The 26,830-nt window shown below is 36.4% G+C and overlaps 3 protein-coding genes across 14 annotated transcripts in view; 1 reads left to right on the forward strand and 2 right to left on the reverse strand.

The window, feature by feature from the left end:
• adgrg6 (adhesion G protein-coupled receptor G6) overlaps window positions 1-2,464 on the forward strand; it is a 54,558-nt gene extending 52,094 nt beyond the window's left edge. For all 6 annotated transcript variants that reach the window (XM_051645147.1, XM_051645148.1, XM_051645149.1 and 3 more), the window contains one exon: window positions 1,220-2,464. The gene's annotated coding sequence lies outside the window, so the exon portion shown is untranslated. The remainder of the gene's footprint in view (window positions 1-1,219) is intronic.
• A 3,065-nt stretch (window positions 2,465-5,529) lies between these two features.
• On the reverse strand, window positions 5,530-12,340 carry LOC127410149 (endothelin-1-like). Its single transcript, XM_051645232.1, has 4 exons — window positions 12,197-12,340; window positions 7,605-7,773; window positions 6,144-6,272; window positions 5,530-6,032 (listed from the first exon to the last, which is right to left on the reverse strand). The coding sequence occupies exons 1-4, from the start codon at window positions 12,252-12,254 to the stop codon at window positions 5,924-5,926; spliced, it is 465 nt and encodes a 154-aa protein (XP_051501192.1). The 5' UTR covers window positions 12,255-12,340; the 3' UTR covers window positions 5,530-5,923.
• Window positions 12,341-24,162: 11,822 nt separating this feature from the next.
• LOC127409594 (transcription factor HIVEP2-like) overlaps window positions 24,163-26,830 on the reverse strand; it is a 78,868-nt gene continuing 76,200 nt past the window's right edge. For all 7 annotated transcript variants that reach the window (XM_051644245.1, XM_051644243.1, XM_051644240.1 and 4 more), the window contains one exon: window positions 24,163-26,586. In XM_051644245.1, coding sequence (XP_051500205.1) covers window positions 25,819-26,586 — 768 coding nt within the window. In that variant the 3' untranslated portion in view covers window positions 24,163-25,818. The remainder of the gene's footprint in view (window positions 26,587-26,830) is intronic.

The following is a 26,830-nucleotide window of genomic DNA, read 5'->3' on the forward strand; positions in this document are numbered from 1 at the left end:
CCAATTTAAACAATATACAAAGATATGAATTTTACTGTGAACTTAGTAAAAAGCACTCATTACAGTAACTCAAGTAATTGTACTTTTATGTACAATGCAGGTTGTGTCATTGTAAAATAGTCATTTAGGATTTAAGAGTTTTATTAAAGTTATAGACTTAGCTTACTTATTCTTGCATAATGTGTATGCTAAGCTAAAGTGAATGCTATGCTGGTCACTACATGGTATTGCCGTGAGCAAAACTGCATTATTATTTTAATTTGATTTAAGTCAGTAATTGACTGTTATTTATTTCTAATTTAATTTGCAATTTTCTACATTTATGTCATGCTATTTTGTATAGAAGGGAAAATCTCATCAGGTAAAGGAAAGACTTTTTTTTCTAATTATAAAGACCATTGACAACACAGATTGTGACATGGTTATTGGTAATGGTGGATTTTAATACAGTTTTAATTTTTAAAGTGATTCAACATCTTTTCATCAGTTATCTGCGCCTTTTCTTCTGGCTGGGACTGTAAATGTTTTGTTTGCCATGTTTGCACTTACTGTTACTTCCATTTATGTATGTTACTGTATGCTTTGTTTTTGACTGTTTAAAAATTCTCACCACTATCATCATCATCATCATCAAATAGTGACTTTCTCTGGTGTGGTACATGGGAGCATAAAAGCTCCTTGTTAAAATGCCAAAACTGCACTCTAGTATCTGCTTTGTTTTATATAAATCCTTCTCAGTCACATGGTAGGTTGCCTTTCTGGAGCCCCAATCAAAAGGCAGAAGCTATTTATTTTATTGCACATTATAAAGCAATCATTAGACAGAATTAGTAATATCAGAAACATTTTGGAAGCTGTAGCATAGTGCTGTACAAGCGGCCTGAAGATGCATGTGTACATTGGAATGTTTTTGCCAAAGAATGCAAAAAAGCATGAAAAACCAACAGAGTGGCATGAAAAAACAATGACTCACCCTTTATATTGACCACTAGTCGGATGAATTGGAAACTAATATAATCAAACTGTCAAAGTATTGATTAAAGTTATTAAAATTGGTGCCAATTCATCATTATCCTGTATGCAAGTGTACGGATACTTTGATGTCAATGCTTTACTGTGTGCCTTGGAAAAACGTATATTCCCTCAGCCCTTCAAACAACCATTGCCATTTCCCTTGTACTGAATATGTTTTGACTGCCTTCATTTGGCGTACTTGCAGGTAAAACTTTCTCCAATCAGAGCAGTGCCAAATGCAGCCCTTCCGATGGAGAGGCCTCCTCGTCCATCCTCCCTGTGCACCAGGTCCTGGACAAGGTGAAGGGCTACTGCTCCGTACGCTCTGACAACTTCTACAAAAACATCATTATGTCAGACAGCTTTAGCCACAGCACTAAGTTCTAGGTTGAAGGGGCTAAGATGAAGCCCTTCCGTGTCCCAAGACTCACCTTGAGCAATGGAAAGACAGAATCGTGTTTATACACCACCATATTGAGCTAACCCTCCCAGCCTCCCTTTCACCCCTTCCCAACCAAAGTAGAGAAATGTATAACCCTGTAGAGAGGGCAAGCTATGAAAGTGTGGATTTTACATACTGTGATATTCAGCTTATACTGACTATGTGATCTGTAAATATTCATAATATATTTTACTATTTGTGCTTTGTCTAATTTCTGTTTTGTATACTTTCTTTTTTGCACATTATTTTGGGTCTTTTGTTGATAAAAATGCATAAATGCTTGCTACAACATTTCCTCAACCTCTTTGTAGAGAAAGTGGGACCATTTCATGACCAAAGACTGTCAAACATGAGGAATAGTCTGCTGTTCCTTTTTTAGGGACTGAAAGAACAAGAACGATTGGAGCTTGAATTTTAATCCTTGTGAATTTTGCCGTTGTTGTTTTTGTCAGAGTTAGCTTTCCTTATCCGAAGCAGTCAAGAATGCATTTACAGTGTATATTAGTGAACCTTTAATACTTTTATTTTGTAATTATTTAAATATTTTTTAGTCTTTACATGATCTACTACTGATTAACGTGTTACAGAAAACTTTGTCGTTTCAATGTTTCAATAGTTTTTTTTTTTCAGTGTGTTCATCTGTTCCAGAATTCTGCTCTAACCGAAAGGCAGAAGACTGAGAGCAGTCAGGTTAGAAATTCATAGTATAGTAATTCAACCTTTCAAAAGCCTCTGGTAAGTGACAATGGAAAACAACAGCTAAATACCAAATATAACCAGTAAAATCTTTTTATTGCTGTAGTTTAATGACATTGATATTTGGACTTGGTATTTATTTTAAAGGCTTTTATGAGATTTCTATGCTCCGATGAAGATAATGTCAGCAGAGTAAATGCTTGCCTAGGGCTATTCAGTTTGCTCGGGTCTTCAGTGTAGATCATCATTGTATAGCATTTATGGATGCTTAATGAAAAGGTGACATAATGAACATTAAATGCACTTAAGCCAGTTCTTGTTTGTCTTATATGTTTGAAACAACACAGTAAAACACAGGTTGAGGGTATATTAAAAGTTATTTTGGATAATATGGAAACTGTTGTATTGATCAAGTCATGAGGGTGCGTTGACAGGAAGGCTCCATATGTTGCTTGCAAGTGTCTATGTGTTTATTTGTGTGGGCATGTATGCCTGTCTGTGAGTGAGAGTGAGGGTGTTTTTCAAAGATATTCAAATTAATTTCGGATAGTATAAAACTGTTGTATTGATCAAATCGCAGGGGGTGCATTGACATCAAGGCTCTGTTGTAAGCGAGTATCCACTTGTGTGCCAGTGTATGTGTGTCAGTGTAGGTGAGAGTGAAAGAGAGAGAGAGAGGAAGCACAAAGGTGCTTACCACAGAAATTGAAATAAATTTAGGATATTATAGAAATTGTTTGTCATTCTTATCCGATTTACTTAGCCAATCACTTTGTCTTATTTTGTTATTTTGCTGTGAGCCTGCTCTTTGAAATAACTGAAATAATTTGGCGAAGTGACTGGAACTACTTCATAGCTATGCGTTTACTGAAAAATAATTGCACACCTCAGAACGTCTGTCAACCAATCAGAATCAAGCATTCAACAGCCCATAGTATAAATTACAAATAATTAAGATATTAAAACGATTGTCAAATTAGGATTGTAGTATATGATTCTGCCATACCTTGATATTCTTTACCTGTTTTTAGCTCGCTTTTAGCATTTGTTGGATTCTGTACGGGTGTTTCCCAGAGTCTAACAATGTGGTTAGTGGCTGGCTCATTGAGTCTGACTGAAACAGGGGGGACAGGAATAGAGTGTTTGTTCCTTTGTCCCTGTAGTAAATGAGAGCACCACAAATTCCTTCCAAAAGCCTTCCTGTGAGGTTAACCAGCATTCCTGATAATGCCAAAAATGAATGGAGAGAAATAGCCAGCCTGACATAAAGATTGGCGATTCAGACCCATTACTGTCAACCTTAAATATCTTAAATATATGTTCTGTCCTTCAGAATGTGATAACTTATCAGAGACCAGACCTGCCAACAAAATACACCAGAAAGGCTTGACACCTCACGGAAAACAAATAACAACAGCAAAAAAAAAAAAAAAGCATGAGTGCAGCTATTCAGAAAATTGCTGGCCTCTAGCACTGTGGAAACATTTAGCTTTGCCACTACCCTCTCCCATGATGAGACTGCTGTTTGATCTCTGGGCATGTTGACAGTTTTATCGGTTTCTCTCATAGTAGACCTCTTTAGTAACAAAAAGGTTACTTTTTGCTGTCTGTACAGACATATTCAAATGATATAGCACATAAAAATAAGTCATACAACCTGGAATATTAACTTGAAACTGTGTCTTCCACTCTTTATACATATACATTTGATTGTGCAAACCATTTCCTCCTCTCTCTTGTTGAAGGTGAATTACTAGACCATATCTGGCATTTGATCCTGGTGTAAAGCTGTTTTTTATGACCCACATTATGTTTGGGGGCTTTTTGTGTTATCTGTTCAGTTTAAATCACTGCAAAGTTTACTTTAAGAAAGTAATCACCAAAACCCATTATTTATGTACTTCAGCCATATTCCTCCAAGAAAGGTATATATTTGTCTGTTTGAATTAAAATAACAGGGTAAAATGTCTCAGATTTCTAGCATTAGTTTATTTTTATTATTTGCCTTTTCACATAAAAATAAATATTCAGGTAATTCGTTAGATTTTAAAACTGATTGCAGTTTCAGTTCTCCAAAGATAAATATATACACTGGCGGCCAGAAGTTTAGAATGATGTACAGATTTTGCTCTTATGGAAAGAAATTGGTACTTTTAATCACCAAAGTGGCATTCAACTGATCACAATGTATAGTCAGGACATTAATAAGGTGAAAAATAACTATTACAATTTTGAAAAAAAAAATAAAAAATTCAGAACTTCTTAAACTACTTCAAAGAGTTCTCATCAAAGAGTTTCTAGAGAAAGCTGTTTCTATTTTTTGCCATTTTTGACCTAATATTGACCTTAAGGAATGCAAGTCTATTGCATACTGTGGCAATTCAAAAACAAAGACAATGTTAAGCTTCATTTAACAAGCTAAATAGCTATTTGATATAATGGCAAGTGATTTTCTAGTACCAAATTAGCTATTTAGCATGGTTACTCAATGATAAGGTGTTGGAGTTATTGCTGCAGGAATTGAAACTTTTTTTCAAATAGTGATGGTGCTGTTTTTTACATCAGTAAAGTCCTGACAATACTTTTTGATCAGTTGAATGACACTTTGGTGAATTAAATTATTCCAAACTTTTGGCTGCCACTGTATATATATATATATATACATCATTATTCATTAACAAAACATCCACAATGTTTTTGTACAGATAAAATTAAAATGCAGGAGCTTAATTATTTGTATATATATATATATATAGACTACCGGTCAAATGTTTTGAAACACTTATTCTTTATTATAAATTTTTTTTCTCACATTTTAGAATAATAGTAAAGTCATCAAAACTATGGAATAACATAAATGGAACTATGGGAATTATGTTGTGACTAAACAAAATCAAAAATAAATCAAAACTGTGTTATATTTTAGCGTCTTCAAAGTAGTCACCCTTTGCCTGGAATTTGCAGACATGTACTCTTGACATTTTCTCAACCAACTTCTTGAGGTATCACCCTGGGATGCTTTTTAAACAGTACTGAAGGAGTTCCCATCTATCTGTTGGGCACTTATTGGCTGCTTTTCTTTATTATTTGGTCCAAGTCATCAATTTCAAAAACGTTATTTATTTATTTTTTTTTATAAAATTTTAGTTTTATAATGAAATAAATTAATATGGTGGCACAATTATATTTTTGTCTACAAAACTAATTTCAAACATTTAAGTATCCGCCTTCAGATCAAAAGATTTTTAAGATCATGGGAAACATCTTGGTCAAGTGTTTCAAAACGTTTGACCGGTAGTGTATATATATGATTAAACAGGATTCCAGAATTATCTAAGGCCAACTAATATGTTTAATACCAAAGATAAAGTGCCAGTAAGCCATCAATAAATTCTCAATAAACAGTGAAGTCAATGAGCAACTCTGCCCTAGATTTTGTACTTACTTTTACACATTATGAGGAAACATCAAACATCATACACTAAACGTCAATTAGAAGCAATAGAGTTTTACAGTATTTTGCAATATACTGACAGTTAGAGAATACATCACTCACTCCTATTTGCCTTATATACTGTCCCTATTTAGAAGATAGTATTTCATGACAAGCCAAAGCCCATCAGAAATTATGTCTGATACTGTACTTTGTAAACTATTCACAACAACAGTTAAAAAGCTCACATATTCAGACATACTGTATGGTCAGGCTCGCTTCCCAGATAGTAATAATATAGCCTACAGTAAATTATTACAGTTTTCCCCACTACAATTTCAGGTTGTTTGGATTGGATTGTGCCTCCTCAATCTCAGGGGTAATCCAAATTTGTATTGCTCTTTTGAGTTTCTGGGATGGTACCTTTTGACTGAAGCATTATCATCTCTGCAAAATATAACAAGTACAGTGCAACAGTTAAGTATTTTGTCTGGTTTTCAATATGTTTGAAACTGCTACAGTGTTTATCAAATACAGTGAACTTAAAATGACACTCACTCTTGTTGGAGATCCAAGTAAGAGCAAAACTGCACACACTTTATATCTCTCCTGTCCGTGCAAAGGCACCGTTTTACATCTCGCCTTAGACGCATTTGAAGTGAGCCCACACCATAGGGAATGACCTGACTGAAGGAGAACATCTGATATCTGAGAGTGTTTTTAAAACCTATCCTTTTTTAAATCAACAATCATCAACTACACATGGAAAATTAAAAATGTGAAATACACAAAGGTGGCACAATTTGAAATGAACTAATAATTAGAAATTAGATATGTCCCCTGCTCCTGGCCACTCCTTAGCACTACAGTAACAGTGCCTTCTGATGTCGTCTTACCTTGTGGTCTCTTGTGCAATATAAAGTCTTAATTCTCACAACTGAGATTTCATTTCTCATCTTTGCGATAGATATATTTTGTTGCATTACATTGAGATTTTCCAACAAGAAGGGTCCTCTAATGACCATAATCTGTCCTTGACCTTCAAAAAATAGCAGCCTTAAGCAATCAGGGCCATATACTGTACATACACTCACAAAGCACTTTATTAGGAACACCTGTACACCTACTTATTCATGTAATTTTTTTATCAGCCAATCGTGTGGCAGCAGTGCAATGCATAAAATCAGGCAGATGTGGGTCAGGAGATTCAGTTAATATTCACATCCACCATCAGAATGGAGAAAAAATGTGATCTCAGTGATTTCAACCATGGAATGATTGTTGGTGCCAGACGGGCTGGTTTGTGTATTTCTGTAACTGCTGATCTCCTGGGATTTTAACGCACAACATTCTTTAGAGTTTACTCAGAATGGTGCCAAAAACAAAAAACATCCAGTGGGCGGCAGTTCTGTGGATGGAAATGCCTTGTTGATGGGAGAGATCAACGGAGAATGGCCAGACTGGTTCGAGCTGACAGAAAGGCTACGGTAACTCAGATGACCACTCTGTACAATTGTAGTGAGCAGAATAGCATCTCAGAATGCACAACGGATGGGCTACAACAGCAGAAGACCATGTAGGGCACTTTATTAGTACCACAGTGCTCCTAATAAAGTGCTTGATGAGTATATATTTTATGCTTCTTTGATGTTGAAAAAGTTTAGCGCTGTCTCTTGTGAGATATAAGAAGAGTTCACACTCAGCTAGTCATTTTATTTCCCAAGATCCAGACCCTCAGTCTATGGTTTCAGGGAGGTTTTTCACCAAAGGCAGTCTGCCTGTCCTGAGGTCTCCATGCGTGGGCCACATTAATGAGACCACACACTTAAATGCAACCAGACACGTGCTTTCAGCGTGTACAGGTTACCAGCATCACTCCCCACATACATCAACCTCCACCAAGTTTTTTACCCAATGTATTTTTCAACATTATGTCTCACTATCTTTTATCAGTAAATCTCAATAAATCTTTGTTCTTTCCTTGGTTGCGTTTTTGGTCTACAGTAGGTGTTAATGTACCTGGGTGAATCGACCCAAACAATTCCTATGTGGCAAAAGTACACACACTCCTTGTCCTTCAGGTTTTCACAGGAGCAGCGCCTCTCACGATGAAGGATTTGTGCAGTATGGTTCACCGATGGGCTTCTGTTTGCATGGGACCCTGGAACTGACAAGGATGTTGTGTAGGCTGCATAACAAAGAAAAGAGGTATAGATAACTATATTGTTCATTTATATATATATATATATATATACACTGATCAGCCACAACATTAAAACCACTGACAGAAAGTGAGTAACATTGATTATATCGTTACAATGGCACCTGTCAAGGGGTGGGATATATTAGGCAGCAAGTGAACAGTCAGTTCTTGAATTTCATGTGTTGGAAGCAGGAAAAATGGGCAAGCGTAAGGATCGGAGCGACTTTGATAAAGGCCAAATTGTGATGACTAGATGACTGAGTCAGAGCATCTCCAAAATGGCAGGTCTTGTGGCGTGTTCCCTATATGCAGTGGTTAGTACCTACCAAAAGTGGTCCAAGGAAGGACAACCAGTGAACCAGCGACAGGGTCATGGTCACCCAAGGCTCAATGATGCGCGTGGGGATCGAAGGCTAGCCCATCTGGTCTGATCCCACAGAAGAGCAACTGTAGCACAAATTGCTGAAAAATGTAATGCTGGCCATGATAGAAAGGTGTCAGAACACACAGTGCATCGCAGCTTGCTGCGTATGGTGCTGCGTAGCTGCAGACCGGTCAGAGTGCCCATGCTGACCCCTGTCCACCGCCAAAATGCCTACAATGAGCATGTGAGCGTCAGAATTGGACTATGGAGCAATGGAAGAAGGTGGCCTGGTCTGATGGATCACGTTTTCTTTTAGATCATGTGGATGGCCGGGTGTGTGTGTGTCATTTGCCTGGGGAAGAGATGGCATCAGGATGCACTATGGGAAGAAGACAAGCTGGCAGTGGCAGTGTGATGCTCTGGGCAATGTTCTGCTGGGAAACCTTGGGTCCTGGCATTCATGTGGAAGTTATTTTGACACGTACCAACTACCTAAAGATTGTTGCAGACCACGTACACCAATTCATGGCAATGGTATTTCCTGATGGCAGTTGCCTCTTTCAGCCGGATAATGCTCCCTGCCACACTGCAAAAATTGTTCAGGAGTGGTTTGAAGAACATGACAAAGAGTTCAAGGTGTTGACTTGGCCTCAAAATTCCCCAGATCTCAATCCAATTGACAAGTTAGATCCATGGAGGCCCCATCTCACAACTTACAGTACTTAAAGGATCTGCTGCTAACGTCTTTGTGCCAGATACTACAGGAAACCTTCAGAGGTCTTGTGGAGTTCATGCCTCGACAGAGCTGTTTTGGTGGCACAAGGGGGACCTACACGATATTAGGCAGGAGGTTTTAATGTTGTGGCTGATCGATGTAAAATACTGTGTTTTTCGACACGTATAATGGCAATTCCGTGGTGTTTTTGACATCTACCATGGTATTCTACGAAGTGCAATGGTAATACCATGGTAGATGAATATGGTCATCATTAAGTACCATGGCATATATCAAGTAACATGTTATTACCATCTGATACATCACTGTATAGCACTCCCACATCATTTTGTAAGCAATATGGTGGTTTATATTCTGTAGATAGCTGTCTCCATATTGTCAATTTAGTCATCATTTGATCAATTTAACTGTTGATGATCACAGCATTGATCGTCAATTTAAAACACTGATGATCCATTGCTTCTCATCAACTCTCTCAGTACAGCTACAACTAATGCAAAGACTACAGGAGACTAGCTCATCAAACATGGGAGACTCTCAATTAATATCCTTCTAGTTCCCCCACCCCCTCCAGTTTCAAAGCCTAAGATTTTTGCTTTGATGTGTTACATCTGAGACAAAACCTCCAAATTTTTCAAAATAGCTGTTGTAGTGGTGTCTACATTTGATGAGTTCAAAGACATAAGATGTTTAATCTGTTGATGCTGTTTAAAAATGTCTTTCTCTCTTTGGTCTATTATTGTCTATGATTATTGTGGACAGTCTATTAATTATTAGTCTATTATCATCTCATAGGTTATCAGTTCAGGAGTGATTTGTAATACAGCAGCAATCAAAATGATATGGTGTTAACAAAAAAATAAAAATGAAGAACATATAAAAACAAAATGGTTTACGGTTTAGCTTCATTGATGTTGAGGTGAATAAAAAGCCAAGTGACCCATGTGGAATGTGTTTAAAGAAGACAGCAACTACGAATCAGTGGCCAACCACATTATATGCCTCAAGGATTCCTACAGCGCATGTAGATGCTGCTACAAAGCAAACCACCACTACAGCTTCCGATGTTTGGGGTTTTAAAACTTGAATGAAAAACAGATTTTTGCTTATACACTGGGCAACATGATTCCTCTCCTACAGATAAACAAATCTCAATGGAAAAGATGCAAGTTCACTACATGTTGTCCGAATCTGATTGCATGTTCACTGGCAAACCCAGTGCAATTTGTGTTTTGAAAGCATTAAAATTCAGAGGTACATTCCAAGGTCTCTGTTGAAGGCTCTGCATTTGGGAGGTGTTCGGGAAGATAGCTCCAGAGGCAGGTTACTCATTGTATTTATTTATGTTTTATTATTTTCATTATAACCAAATTGAATTCTTAGGAGCGCAGTCAAGTGAGCATGTCCTGAGGCACTAAGTTCTTCATAGAGAAGGATGAAATTGCATGCCCAGGTTTGTAAGCACAGTGGAAAGTGATCTGGGGGTGATCACTGTGATCTATCAATGTAACAATGTTGTGGAGGCTAACTATAGAAATGTGATACAAAACATGTGGTTTGACTGTTTTGATGCTGCTTAAAAGGAGGAAATCAGTTGACATCATAATTATTTTTCAGATAGAGCTGAGTTTAATCTTGATAAGTGTGGAAATTTGAAAAAAGTTTATTTTAGAATCCATGGCAAATTCATTGGAATGTCTGCTTAAAATGCCTGGCATAATTCACATACATCTGATTATATGCCACCCTACCCTAAACCGTAACCATCTGAGAGAGATCCAATCAGGAAACATTTTCTTCATCCCTGTAAAATTTTATAAGTCAAGTCAACCTTTATTTATAGAGTACATTTAAAAACAACAGAAGTTCATACAGTTCAAACTAAATAAATAATGACAGAGTGATATAAAACAGATTTATTTAAAGTTAAATATAAAACATAATAAAATAAATAAAAACCTTTAAATACAGCATCATTTATTTATTCATTTCAAACATTATAAAGCTAGACTGCTCCAGCTTGAAACTGCTATGAGGCTGGATGTCAAACCTGAGGTAAGCTCTGTAGCTCTCCTAAGCACGGTTTGTTTTCCCAAGAAAAATTTAATTTTGTGACCCATGCCCTGAAGGGAGAGAGAGGACTGCCAACTGTGCCAAGGTGGATCAGAAAGGACAGGCAAGGAATGATAAATCCATAACCATCAACACAGAACCACACTTTCCTCACCTGTGAAGAAGCAGCATCAGGTTTTGTGTTGTAATCCTGTATATTTTAGCAAGATTTGAACAAGTAAATCTTTACTTATCCTTGGTAGTTTGACTGCTGTTATTAAAATCAAAAGCCATGATCATTTTGCACTACAAACACAAATAATCCAATGCTGAATCTTGAAGAGCTCAACAGCTAATTTTGTTATGAAGAAATCGTGGACCAGCTTGCGAACATACTTATGTTAGTTGATTCAAGATCTACACTCTTCATACATGAAACGTTCCTGGGTAAAATCAGAAATGACCACAATTTCATGTTTTTTCACAAATCTAAAATATTTTTATGTCTTGTTACTTTAACTTATGTTTCTAGAGAAACCTTGCACTGGCTATGAACTCTCCACCACTATTAAAATTAAAACTACCCACAGCACAAATGCCATGTTTCTTCCAGCTAGACCATTCTCAGGCAATTGGTACTGCTTGGTGGGTGCTGCCACACTTTGGGGGAAGAAACATGTTCTGTGGTCCATAGAAGTGGTAGGAAATGGCCTGCACATGGGGGTTTACACCTTATACATGCTCAAACCAGACGGGATTAAGCAGCATTTTACGCCACATTTAACCGTAATTCAAGAGTTTAATAGTTCAATCTATTGTTTTAACTGCATATTGTGAGTGATATTGGTGTTGCAAAATCTCTTTTGATCTGAGTGAGACTTCCTTTGATTTATGTAGAATATTTTCTTGGCAGCAAGAAAGAGATAGTGATTTTTCAGTTGTGTTAACAAATCAGATATTCTCACCTTAAGATAATAGAATTCAACATTGATATCAAAAACTAATTATTAGACCATGAGTTAATTACAGATAAGAGAACAGTCATTTATTTTCTTTAAGAATTAATAACAGTTAGTTCATGCCTTCAAATTACTAAATGAAATTTGCTGATTGAACAAATGCTTTTAATAATTAAACATGATGTCAAAATAGAAAGTACATAGAACAGTCAAGAGTAAAGCTAATTCTAACAGCAATTGCTTACACTAATGAATAGCATAAAGCTAGAACTATTTAAAAACATGATAGGTATTTACCTTGTTGTTCCAATATCAAAACCACTGCATTTATCAAGAATAAGAAGGAAAAATCCATAATGATACTTTCCAAAAATGTAAGAGCACTGGGGTGCCCAATACTGTGGTAAAGTCCTTGATGTTTATCCAAAGGTTGAGAGAAAAGTTGTGTGTAGAGAGAGCAACCTGTAGTGTCTCTCAGAAACTCTTGCCACTCTGTAGACACCTCTAGCCTACCACACCCTCCACCCCCCATCTTTTTTCTTGAGATCACTCAGCCAAGTTATTCTTCTCAATGCTAGGGACAGGTGTTTGTTTGTGAGTGACCGTGGGAAAGAGAGAGAGAGAGAACTTGTACTCTATGTATGGATAGGTGATCTCAAAATGGAAATACTTGACAAGAAACCATGTTAAAAAAGCTTCTCCACATTGTCTTTTCTCATCGAGTGCTTCCAATATGACCAAATTTGGCGCATCGTAGAATATAAATGAAGAGCAAAGTGCATCACTAGTGTGTCAGTGGCAAGAGTGGATCACGTTGGACTTCATCAATAAAATGGCATATCATGGGAATTTCTATGCACTCTTGTTTACCCCTGCCTGATGCTATGTTAGGAATGGAGGTTTGAAGAACAAAGTTAAAACTACAGCCTGGAGAGGAAACCTTTTTCAAAGTAGAAAGCTTAGACAGACCAGGTCTTTTTCTCCAACCAAAGGGAAGCCCATTGTGGTAGACCACAATCTTTATTATATCAATAAAAAAGGCAATTGAAACATCTTAATATAAGCATCTGTGTACCAGACTCTCTTAATTGCTGAGGGTTCCTTTAACTGGCAAAATGCTTTCTTCTGTTAAAAGATGGAATGTTCACAAAAACATTGCCAGTTCTTGCTCTGATTTCAGAGCAAAGATTGAGATAACACGAGCTCCATGGCACATCCAAGCTAAGAGTATGAACTGTAGTGTAAAAGTTCTTGAAAATTGTCCTCAATGGGGCCTGTCATTTAATCCCAGTGGGGGCAAACTGATGTATTACATACAACACCACAGGAGTTATTTTTTCCCACTCTTAGTTCTATTTAGCTCACTTTTTGATTTCTCATTAGTCCAGATTAGTCTTAGTTTTGCATTCAGGAGAGATAATTAAAGGCTGGCTGCAACACAAAACAACATATTTGGTTACAGAGCCCCTGGCTACAGCAATTAGATCCGTGAGGTGAGGTGATGTGGAGGAGGGAAGGAAGGAGAACTTCAGAGCCCCAAACGTTTTCTTCCTGCAGCTGTGGGAGACATTTAATGAACATTTTGTCAGACTGTTTGAAAAAATGGCGTCTTGCTCACACTCCTCAAACTGAGCTGTGAACCATGGGACACTCTGCCAGCGTTACACAAGTTTTGCAGTAGAAACAAGCTATAATGGTTCTTAAAATCAAACTTATGTTTCTAGCTGTTTTTTTTTTTTTTTCTTATTCTTTTTCCCTTTATTGAAGGCAGAATGTTGTCTTTATCTTTGGCACAGAACTATGGAGTGAAGAAACAGTTTGAGCATTCTTTATGTCAGTCTTTGTTGTCCATTTTCATCGTGTGCTGTATGGCATACTGTCCATCAAGTTAATATTTTATGGTTTTATATGGTAAAAGATGTTTTTTTCTTTCTCAGCTGTATACATTCACAGAATACGTGTTTATTAAAGGAGTCATGACATGCCTTCACTCAAAGTTCACTTATAATATTAGTGCACATATTATTATATTATATTATCATATTTTAATATTAATATTTTTAATATTTGTAAAAAAAAATAAAATAAAAAAAAAACTCATATATTTGCAAGCATGATTTTCCACCCTCATTCTGGCCCTCTGTCAGAAATGCCGGGCTTTGGTGCTGCTTCGTCTTTAAGACTTGACATTAAACTCCCACTGTTATTATAGGCCCTCTGCTCTTGACTGACCTGCTATGTATTTCCTTGCCATCTCACCGCTCACCGCTACTGGGTGGGTTACGGAAGTGACAAGGTAATGTGGGCATTAATGTGTTGTTGTGTAGGTGGTCAGATGCAAATTTCTACCACAGTGTGACATCACAATATGGAAGAAGTATTTTTTTTTTTTTTTTTTCAATCTTACAGTATGTTTTTATAGTACAATGACCTCTTAAAGGTCAAAAGATCAAGGAAAATTTGATTCCTCATGAACCCTTTAAACCAATAAAAATTAAAATACCATTTCAAATGGAAATATCAAGTCATGTGGAATATCTGATTCAATAACTTTGCTGTTTCCACAAAATACTAACCACTACACAAGAACAAATCTTCTATAAACTTTTCTACAGAATTGTTCATTTTTAATTAAACAAACTGTCAGTGATTAGGTATCCAGGAACCAAAAAATAAGTTAAAATTAAATGGGGGATGAATTATCTCTTGTTATTTATTCTAAAAAGAGAAATTCTGTGTCACTAGATCATGTAATAATTCACTCAAAAAAGATTTCAGTCTATTAAGATTTATGTATTCCAATTTTATGACAAATTTCCATAAAACTTAATTGAGTAATTTCTAACAAAAATTCTATAAATCTATAGTTTGTACAGTATAAAAATCATTATGTCTATGGAGAGTCCTCATAATGATAGCTGCACGAATGTGTGTGTGTGTGTGTGTGTGTGTGTGTGTGTGTTGTCAGTCCATCAGCAATGTTGTAATCACCCTCATGCGGAAATAAAATAGCTCTCTTTTTTTTTTACAGAATCTTTCCTCAAAATACCTTCAAGAAGCAAGACCGAAAGTACCTTTCTGCACCAACTCTGGTGCTCTGTTTTTACTGTTTTAGTTAAATATTTAATCCATAACAGGCAAGTATGCAGTGGAATGTTTTTAGTAATTGCCATTATATTCTGTGTTTAAAAAGGATATCTTTCTTTTAGTTTTATTGTAACATTATAAGAAAGCTGATGGTTTAAGTTAACCTTAGTATTGTGTCTGTATACCCACAATATTTGCATACTTGCAGATGGATAAACTTGAAGCTCAAGGCCTCAAGTGTGTGATCCAGATTTCCACTGTGGACCTTCAACAGAGTGCAGACTCCATGAATTGTGTGTGCATATTGTGTCCTCGATCTTAGAGCAGACAATGACAAAGCTTGGCTGTCTCTAAAACTACCATTGCCCCTGAAAACCAGTATACAATATAATATATAATTTGCACGCTGCTCCCTTTATCTGTCTCATTGTAGACACAGGTGCATTTTTTTTTTTTTTTTTTTTTTTTTTGAACACTCCCCCGGACTCTCACTGACCCTCAGCTGCACTTCCCCCATTAAGCCCTTAATAATATATGAGGAAAAGATGTTTACTCAGAGGTGGACACATTTTAAGTTTCCTATGGGTATTTTTTGTATAGCTGCAATTAACAAATGTATTTTAAACCTTACTCTTACTGTGGGAATTGATCGTATTAATATCTTACTAATAATGTTAATAATGGATGCTAATAGAGTTTTTTTTTTTTTTCTTTAAACAGTGTCTCAGAATTAGAGGTAGCCTATGACATTGTTAACAGTCATGCAGTCACTCACAAATTATAATATTTAGCAGATATTTCAGTCTACTCTTGTACATTAACGATGGTGTAATGTAATAATTTTTTCCCCTCAATAATATTTGCATAAATGTAACTTTATATAGCCTAGGCCTAAAAATTAGCAGAATGCATAGATGGTTTAAATTCAGTTATTTGTCAAGTTGTCAGAAATGCTGTTAACTAAAAAGAATGAGAAATTAATTGAGTATTGATTATTAATTTTAATTTGCATTGGTATCTATCATTTTCTTGAATCAAATCTTCTGACATGCTTTTATGACAGGAAAAAGTGCACTTTAACTCCACCTAGTGGTCAAATCTGGAACACGTTCAAACTTGAAGCTCTTCACGTTTATAAAGGCACGTACTGTACTGTAACACGGTATTCAAAATAAGTTAGTAGTCTTCTTTTTTTGACACGACTATCATTTCTTACTCATTAGCCTGCAAATCTTAAAAAAAAAAAAAAAAAAAGTTTTAAAAGTGACGTGTTTTTTCCGTCAAAACAGCAGGCTGTACAAGGCGATGAGAGATTTCCGCACTTGTCCTATGCTTCTTTTTTTTTTTTTTTTTTTTTTTTTTTTTTTTTTTTGAGGAAAGTTCGATTAAAGGTAGGTTAAAGTTGACGACTCTCTTATTTAACAAGATGTTCAAGGGTAAGTCCCATCACATATTTAATTCATAAATCAAAATATAAATTTGCTTTGATAGTTGTAACTCAGCTCATGCTCGGGTACAACTTTCAGTTAGATTTAGTGGCTGATTTTCTGTGTCAATCCTGTCAAACATGGCTCCCAGGATTTTTCTCAAAGTTGAATCCCTGTCGTACAATGTTCTTACAAAATATTCTTACACAGAATGCTTTACACTGAATGCTCTATCACTGATCAAAACCCCATTATTAGTATTTATTTTATTTCCACATAATTAGGCTCCCAATCGTGCATTTGTTCCTCCTTTTCCTCCTAGTGTATTGCAAGGCTTAGCTTTTTATTAACATTTTCATTTACCTTCACATTTGGCAGATGCTTTTATCCTAAGCGACTTACAGTGCATTCAGTGTAGGCCTATACATTTAATCAGTTTGTGTGTTCCCCAGGTTTTTGTCAGTCATTAGTTGTTTTGAGGAGTCTATTCTATGTCTAATGTTCAGAATAGCATACTACCTTATTTTTGCATTATGCAAATATTCTGTACATGGAATACTAGGATAACCTACTTTTCTACTTATTTCTGAGATTGTAACTGGATGCCACTCCTGAATTAAGAATGCAAAATAGCCAGGGCAACAGTGTAGCTTACCACTGTTTAAAATATTTATAGTTCATTATTACATGCTTCTCTGGAATAGCCTACTTGATTCTGATTAGTCAAGTAGCCATGTAATAAGTGGAATAATGTACAGTCAGCTGATTATTATCACAAAAATAAACTCTGACGCCCATGCAAATAGCAGGGATCTTGTATCACCCTGAAGGGGGTTATTTTGTGATTATGACTGGCTGACTGTATATTATTCCTTAGCCTACTGTTTCACATACTATTTTTGTAAGTCCCATACAGCTCTAGAGGCAATATTTTGTTGTACATTTCCAAACTTCTCGCTCATGAGAGGCTTTAATTATGGAAAATAAAACCGGTTCCCTGCTAAAATGATTAATAAGTGAGATTCATAACTTTTTCCTCATTTCTTCATGCCACCCCCCTCACCATCCCCCAGTCACATTTTCTTTAACATAGCTCCTCATTTTGTGAACGCATCATTGCATTGGCACAACAGCTAGTGTTTAGGTTACTATTACACAATGTATGGTGAAATGGAAATAGCATCTGCACACATTTTGATACTGTTGCGAAAGAGCGTGTGGTTGCCTTTAATTTCCACATGAGGGGGGTTGTACGTCAGAATTGTAATGGTTCTAATAATTCCAAGAACCGCTTATAGAGTGTATGAATTAGATAAGACAACAAAAATAATTAAAGGTTAAGCAACAGATAATTTATGAATCATAGTTATTATGCCACCAGAAAAACACACGTTGGTCAACTGTATCTTGAAATACTGAAAATATTTTGAGGCTGTATTTAGATATTTGGGCTCAAGCAAGGTCTCTAAGAGTTATTGGGCGATTTCTTTGAGGCAAACATTGAAAGTAGTGGTTGTAAATGCACATTTTGTTTGATGACTTGCCTCTGTTGGGATTTTTCCCACTTACCTCTTAAAAGAACACTTAAAATGGACATGTGAATAGGTGGTATTGTACATAAATATATAAAAAAAGACACACAGTACTAAACATTTAGCATGTATCGTTTTGCAAGTGCAGTTAACATTTAAGAATTTATAAGACAATCAACATACGGTAAGATGACGACAAAGCATTCTAATTATACTGAACTATCAGAGGATGCTTAGTCCTACAGTGCTCAACTGGATCAAATGCGTCAACTCTACAAGTACTGTACTCAGTGTCTGCCATGGCTTGCTGGGTATGCTTTGGCTGAAGGCAGCCTGAGAGTCCATTTAATAACAGCGAGGAACAGATTTTTCACCATATGCCAGGTAAATCTTGCTGGGCTGCCATCTACCCCTACAATTCTACTGCCTGCCTGCTTGTCTGCCGGTCTGCCTGATCACTTCCTCCCTGCCACTGTACATTACATGTCTCTATTCCGCTTGGAATTTCACCGGTGTGGAATCAAATGTCCGTAATGATACAATCAAAGTTGAGCTTCCAGGAGAAGATTAAGAATAGCTAAACATCCTCTCCTGGCTTTTGCCCTGCAATAACATGACGCCTTTGAGGCCATCGGTAGAGTGATTTAGAGTTCTGCATTAATGGAAAGGTCCTCCCGTGGTTTGCCAGACTCCTGCTCTGTCTCCTTTGGCCTTGCTCTGTGGATGGAAAGTAACCTCTCTGTATGCACTTGCATGCTCTCAGCCTTTCCACAGCTCACCTAAGCAAAACTGATGTTGTGTTGTCCCCAAGTGTTTCCAAATGAATCACTTTAAAGGTGGCAGCTGTGATCACAGTATAAACTCATCTGACTTCAAAGACGTATGCTCCCCTCTGTCTTGTCCTTCCTCATCATACGTTTATTCTTCTTTCTAACTCACCTTTGTCAGGAGATTGAGCAGTGAGATCGAAAGCATTGAGCAATGTTATCGAAAGCATATTTTCACCATCTCCACAGGGATGGTGAAAATATTCATATTATTTCGCCATAGCACCACTTAAATAAATAGAGATTAACAGAATGGAAAAAATAAACAAATTGTGAGGTTTTGTCCACTAAAAAGAAAGATCTAATCCAAACATAACTCAATGTCTAATTGATTAATAAACAGAGCTAAAAGTATAATAAGATTCAACCACTTTGTCCCAGGCACTTATATACTGCCAGTCACACACTGTTTTAGTAGTGCAGCCATATTTATAATAATAATAATAATAATAATAATAATAAAAATGCAGCATTTTCCTTTCCACACATTCTGATCTATGTATTTCCATGATTTTTCTTTGACATTTACAGTCACTTGTGATTTCTTGGTAAGGATTTTTTTAAATAATAATTCTATAGAGATTGCACTTACAAAAAGTGATTTCTAGCTGATTTAATATTTTAGAACTGAGCTAGGAAAATGTATGTTCACAATAAAAATGTCCATGACTTTTTAAGATTTGATCCATTTCCATGACCTTTCCAGGGCTGGACATCACAACTTTCAAATTTCCTGATATTTCCAGGTTTTCCATGATCATGGTAAGTCTGATTTTGCTTGTAAAATAAACACATGTGCCTGTAGAATATGTGTACACAGTTCTTGTATGTCATCTTCAGATCATAATACATTCTTCATATGGTTAATTAATTTTCCTTCACTTTGACTGACATCTACAGTAAGTACCTAAATGCATATTAGGGTGTGTTTTGGCAGTGTTAATCTCGTTAACGAAATCACTGATGAAAACTTTCGTTGACAAAGGTTTTTTTAATTTATTTTTAATTTTGTCAACGACAACGAAGACGAGACGAAAAAGGTGCATCATGACGATGATTAAACGATTTTATTAAAGCATAATATTGATGAAAATATGACAAGATAAAAATTATACTGCAAGATATTAATGGTGCAAGATATGACAAGGAAATGAAACATCTATAGAATCTATATATAGAAGAAGATATTAGAGATAGATTAATCTAACCAAGGGCATAGATTCCAGGGGGGATGGGGGGGAGGTAACCCCCACCAATAATCAAAACAAGCAAGTACAACCCCTCCCCCCCAATATTTATATCATGATCAATGGATACATGTAAATGCTTCATGCTGCAACCCCCCCAGTGTTCAAGCCAAATCTATGCCCTTGAATCTAACCCATTAATGATGGGGGGTTTCTCCACTTGAGCTGCATGAGTTGAACACAGGCAAAATAAACCGCTTCAAAATGGGGTAAATACCTCATTCAAACGCATCCTATTTATACATGATTTTAATCACTATAGAAGCCTATATCCACAACATATACTGTATGTGATATAACAACTTGCATCTGCACAGTGAAGCAAATGAACACATTAACTTGAACTAAATGATGTGCTAGTCAGAATATGCGTAATTTGCATTGCGTAACTTGCGTTGTAAATACACTGTTTCCATAAGAAACATGCTACACGCAATGTAATATCCTTTCATAGAAAATTAATAAGTCTCTAAAGCATGAAGAATTAAGAGTACAGAAGGCTTACTTCTAAAAAGTAGCTAATTCTTCAATCTATTCATTATTATTTTAGGAGCTCAGTTTTTCACAATAAGGACAATAGGCTATGCATAGTAATGTTTGATACTAAAACTAAACTGACTAAACTGACTAAAACTAATGAATATGAGATGACGAAATATTGACTAATTTTAAAAGACATTTTCTTCAGAAGACTAAAATTATGACTAAAACAAAAAACTGTGAAAAAATTACCCTTTTAAAACATCTGCCGAGGTTAATTGAGCGGACTATACAAAAATTCAGTTACATAAGAGAGGAGGTTAAAAGACTTCATGCATTAAGTGACGGTAACATTCCATTAGCTTACTGTCATTACATGAAACACATGATACATGTCAGCACAGTTAGAAGCAAGATGTAGTTTTAAGCACAGCAAGAAATGTCAGAGCAAGTACTTCCAGGATAAGAGGCAAAAAGCATTGTCTGTAAATTAATGTTGAAAAGTCTTACAAAAGCCCTTAAGCTTAAGAGAATGCTGAAGGGAAAAGACAGTAAACAGAAACATAAGTCAGACCGTCGCTATCTCCTTTACATCTGGTTCCTATTTTGACTCAGAAGTTTCAGGCAAGCCATATGTGTCTGTCCCTTTCAAAATACAGACAGGCAGGCAAGGCAGGTGAAACAAACCACACCACCTAAAGGAACGATTCAGTCCTTTAGTGTTTATATGTATTATAGTTGGACAGCAGTGCTTCTGCATTTGGTTTCTCAGATATGGAAAATGTATACCTGTTGTACAGACACCCTTGATTTTTAATACAGACATATTTATAGTGGTCCTTCATTAAATGCTATTCAGTTTGGGATATGGCATATTTCAAAGATCAGTACATCTGAAAATATTGCATTTTATTGAAGTTAGAATAGTATAAGCCATGCATACTGCAGATCAGATTTGAGAAGAAAGCCTTTTGCTTTGTGGTGTATTGTTCATGAATCATCTTTGGAAAAATGCATTATATTGTGTATCAATAGATGGCAGTATGGCTTAAAGAAAAGAATGAAATGCAGACTTGGTGTCACATAGACTGCAACATAGTTGCATGTGCCTATGACATAGGCCTACTGGAAATATGTGGAGTTTGAAATTGCACAAAAGCAAGCCTGCAACCTCGCAATAAATTCTCTCTATAAAACAGTCTTCCTGGCACATAGGGTGCTTATTCTCAGCATCTGTCAGAGATGACAGGACATCCGGTTACCTCCTGCGCGACAGTGCTGCCATCACCATGAATAAAGCTGTGTAGGAACGTGTAGGAACATGGGCTACACATGAAAAATGTGGGCTGTGGTTTTCTTCTTATCTTGGCAAACACTGCCTTAGTGAAAAGAAAAAAAAAATAGAAAAAATGTTAACTGTTCCAAACATACACCGATCAGCCACAACATTAAAACCACCTGCCTAATATTGTGTAGGTCCTCCTCGTACCATTCTGAGATGCTATACTTCTCACCACAATTCTACAGAGTGGTTATCTGAGTTACTGTAGACTTTGTTAGTTTGAACCAGTCTGGCCATTCTCTGTTGACCTCTCTCATCAACAAGGCATTTGGGATGGTTTGGGTATTTCTGTAACTGCTGATCTCCTGGGATTTTCACCCACGACAATCTCTAGAATTTACTCAGAATGGTGCAAAAAACAAAAAAACATCCAGTGAGCAGCAGTTCTGCAGATGGAAACGCCTTGTTGATGAGAGAGGTCAACAGAGAATGGCCAGACTGGTTCGAACTGACAAAGTCTACGGTAACTCAGATAACTGCTCTGAATAATTGTGGTGAGAAGAATAGCATTTCAGAATGCTATTCTGAGATGCAGGTTGGCGCTGTTTTGGCGGCATGAGGAGGACCTACACAGTATTAGGCAGGTGGATTTAATGTTTTGGCTGATCGGTGTATGTTCCCATTGCAGGGGCAGCACTTTCGGACGGTCCCCCAACCAATGTGCCAGCCAAACCTACTGATTATCAATAATTTTCCCACATTCGATCAATACCAAAGCTATTTAGATCTAAAAACAGAAGAGAAAAATGTCAGACTGGCTAAATAAATCACAAACATTTAGTGTAAGTTGTGTGTCCTACTTAACTCTTATATCCATCAATTTGAACAAGGCTGCTGATGTTTGAGACTTGGCTTTTAAGAGTGCTATTATGGGCGGTATTGCCGATTGAGTACTTGAATGTCTGCATGATTCTGCCATGCACATTTTTATGACAGCAGTCGAGTTTCTGCTTGCCCAATAAAAGTATTCAGTTGCATGAGACAAGATTGCACAATCATTGTATAGAGGGAAGCGTGGGAAGCATTATGTAGAATAGGGAGGAGACCATGTCACATTTCTGTAAAAACTAAAAGAGTTCCTTGCATGGTTCAGGAAATAGAGTTCCCATCTTCAGTTAAACAGTACACATTTAATGATAGCTAATGAATGAGCTCTGATAATTTTGGTTATAAGCAAGTACTACAAACAAAGGGAAAGCATAATGATAATGGTAATACTAATACAAAAGTACTGTTCTATTGACATACAGTGTAATAAACTGGATCATTCCTAATAAGCCTCTTTGCACTTGATCTGCTGTGGCATGACGTGGTACAAGGTCAGCCTGCTGATGTGTGTCTAGCTGACAAACCCTCTTAATAACAGACTGCTAGCCAAATGTGGGAAGAGTTTGCCCCTTAATCTGAACTCCGGAGTACAACCAACATCTCTAGTTCTACTTCTGGTGTGCCCCTACAATACAACAATATAGTTCCAATCAGCAATCAGAGGCTGAGGATCTATGTCAGGTTGTATACATACAGTACTGTGCAAAAGTTTTAGGCACTTGTGATTTCTTAAAACAATAATGACATAAATAGTTTTCATTAATCAATTAACATCATACAATGTCCGGTAAACAGAAAAAGAGCTAAATCACTATTTGGTGTGAACACTTTTGCCTTTAAAACAGCACCAATTCTCCTACTTACACCTGAACACAGTTTTTCTTGGTTGTTGGCAGACAGGATGTTTCAAGCTTCTTGGAGAATTCACCACAGTTCTTCTATCTATTTAAGCCTGTCTCAATTACTTCTGCCTCTTCGTGAAATCCCATACTTACCCAATGTTCAGTGGAGGGGCTCTATGAGGGCTATGCCATCTGTTGCTGGGCTCCCTTTTCTTCTATTCTATTCAATTCTATTTGCAAAATGAATGTTTGGGAGTATAAAATGTATATTTCCTATTGACACACTAAAGTAGCAGATATAAATAACTATCTTAAGACAAATGTTTTTGGGAAACATCTTATGTGCCTAAGACTTTTGCACAGTACTGTATGTGAATGTAAACTTGAAAATAAAATATTAGATGATAGTTACTGGGGATATATTAGTACTGATGCAATAATAATTATAATAGAGATGTTCAAGTGAAATTGGGAGCAAAAATTATGAGTGACCATGGGAAGAAAAGCAGCATTGTATAAAGGTTTAGGAGAGATAAAGTTTAAGACAGGTGAAGCTTTACCCTTTTAGGGCAACCTTAAAACATTTGTGTCTTTCAGAAAAGCAGTTTTCTGGCAGAGACAGATGCATTAAAAAATAACAGACATGCAAAGTTTAACATAATTGTATTTATTTGAAAACAGCAATCTACATTTTTTCACCTGTGCTGTGATTCATTGTCAAAACATATTAGGGGTTGTACATATCATTGTTTTTCCACTGAACATCACAAAGTTACCCTTTTTTTTATTATTGTTTTATTGTTTATATTTTAATCTTTTTTGTTTGTTTCAATACAATGATTTGTGCTTTTGATACCTTAGGTTTTAAAGACATGTTAATACAGTTAAGTGAATAGCAGATACTACCGACAAAAATGTCAAAGGAGTTAATTACATAGATCATATAGACAAAATACAGATATACACACAAGAGTGCACTGGCTCCATACTCCAGTTTAGTTAGGTTGCTTACATTTTTTTTTTCTTTTTTTTTTTTTTCAAATTTGAAAACAAAAGCAAAAAACATCAGTATTTTCAATCCCAATTCCTAAAGTGATATAATTTGGGATTAGGTTTGGAAAACATAAGGTGCATTTAAGGAGTTCTCAGTACTGGAGTTTATGTATGTACAACTATAAAAGTGTTTGTGGACTGATGACATGGCCCATGACAAACTCCTTCAATGTATGAATATGTATGGCTGTGTGTACAGAACCGTAGGCATCCAATATTTACATCTTTTGGAATGTTCCCCATACTAATAAACCAGTCAAGTACTTCAAGCAAAATAATTCACAGAAGCTCAAAATACCTTTCACATCTACCATAGTAAGCTCTGGAGGAAATGCAGAAGTGCGAAAGTCAATTCACTTAATGCTTAACAGTTCTACATGTAAAATGTTAACAGTGAAATCACAACTAGTGTAGCCTACCACCCAATAGGAAAGAGAAGGGTACAAGCACTTAGAACCAACTACCATACTGTATGTGGATGTCAATCTAAACATGTGCAGATATATTGTTTTTTCTATTTACTACGTATATAAACATTTACTTAAATTATACAGAATTCTAAGTAAAAGCGAGTTTACTGAGAAGTATATGCACACATCTAATATATAAAGCCATATTACATGTACATAATTTTAGCTATAATTATGCAATAGCAAATCCCATGCTTTACATAGAAAAGGCATCCACAACATTAAGAAAAATTTACAATTTATGAAACATGATACAATAAATAGTATTATAGAATTGCTGCTATACACAAAAGCCATTTAATTTCACTCATATAAAAATATGTTTTAGTGCAACCTTACATGTATTGATTCTTCACATCATTCAGACCTATGTGTTCAAAAAGACGGTAAACTGCATTTATTACAAAGCGGATACACAAAACTTGATATATTTACATGTCTTCCTGTTTAATGCTTATAAGTATATAAGCAAAAAGTAAAGAAAAGGCACACACATCTGTACATTTATAAGTACCAGACAAAGTCCATAAGCAATTTTGGTCAGGCTCATATATAAGTTAACCTATACTGTATGTATAATCTTTGAAACTTTAAATAAGAAAGTAATTATAGCTGAAATAGAAAACCATGTTATAAAAGGCATGCTATTAATGTACATTTAAACCATTGAATATTGAATCAGTTCACTTGTTAAAGACTGGTTTTGTGTGTGTATGTGTGTGTGTGTGTATGTGTGTAAATATAAAATGTGTGAACATAATATACCACTCTCCCTCGACATTGTTCACCTGTTGTTTATAGTGTCTTTTAAATCTTTACCTTTTTTTATCGTTGCTGGCCTTTCTCCACCGCCTTGTTGGCCAGACGCTCTCTCTGCCACCTCTGTATTGTAGAGAGCGGGATGGCTAGCTGTGGGAGTCTTTGATGTGGCAGACATACTGCTCTCTGTCCTGGAGTGTAAGGGGTGAGTGATCTCAGAGCTGCAATAGTGCTGCGCTCTGGTTGGAGCACTCTCTTGCTGAGCCGTGGGTGAATGAGATAATGTGTGCTGATTGAAAGGATCGATGGGAACTGATGATTTTTCAGGAGTTTCCTCTGAGTCAATACAAAGAGAGGCAATTGCCTTAGTGCATGTGTGGATGCACTCTTCTTGCTTACTCTCCTTGTCACACATGTCTGCGCTGTCCTCTCTTGACTTTTGTGAGGAAGGTGATGGAGCCTTGGGGGACACAGACTTCTCTTGGGGTTGGGGTGAGTCTTCTGGGCCTCTGCTACTAGCCCCTCTGCCCTCGGAAAGGTGGAAGGATACCTCACTGGTGCTAGACTCTTCTGAGGTGCTCTTCTGCAGGGGAAGGCGAGTGGGGTGGGAAAGGCCTGTGACAGAAGTGGGCATAGAATGGACCATCTGGATGCCGCCAATTGGTATCATGGAGAATGGTGTGCGGATTTGTTGCTGGGAGTGCAGGGGAAGGTGGCTAAATAATCCCTGGTGGATACCTGGGGCATCTGTATTGCTAGCATCTCCTTGGAAATGAGGCGTCTTTCTCTGTTCCTAAACAGTTGAAAGACATACAGTAGTAAGGTTCCATAGCCAACAAAAATCACATTTCCAATATATACCAGGATAATCACTGTACGTCAAAACTCTTTATGAAGCTGGGTTCATAATTGCTGACAAGATTAGCACTCTAGGTGAAAAACAAAATACTCTTTAGCTTTCAGATGTATAGCTATTACCTCAACAAATTATTCATTTTGTAGACTTGTAAATGATTCTGCTTATCTGGGACCTATTT

This window comes from Myxocyprinus asiaticus, chromosome 19, assembly GCF_019703515.2.
Source record: "Myxocyprinus asiaticus isolate MX2 ecotype Aquarium Trade chromosome 19, UBuf_Myxa_2, whole genome shotgun sequence".
NCBI classification, from domain to species: Eukaryota; Metazoa; Chordata; class Actinopteri; order Cypriniformes; family Catostomidae; genus Myxocyprinus; species Myxocyprinus asiaticus.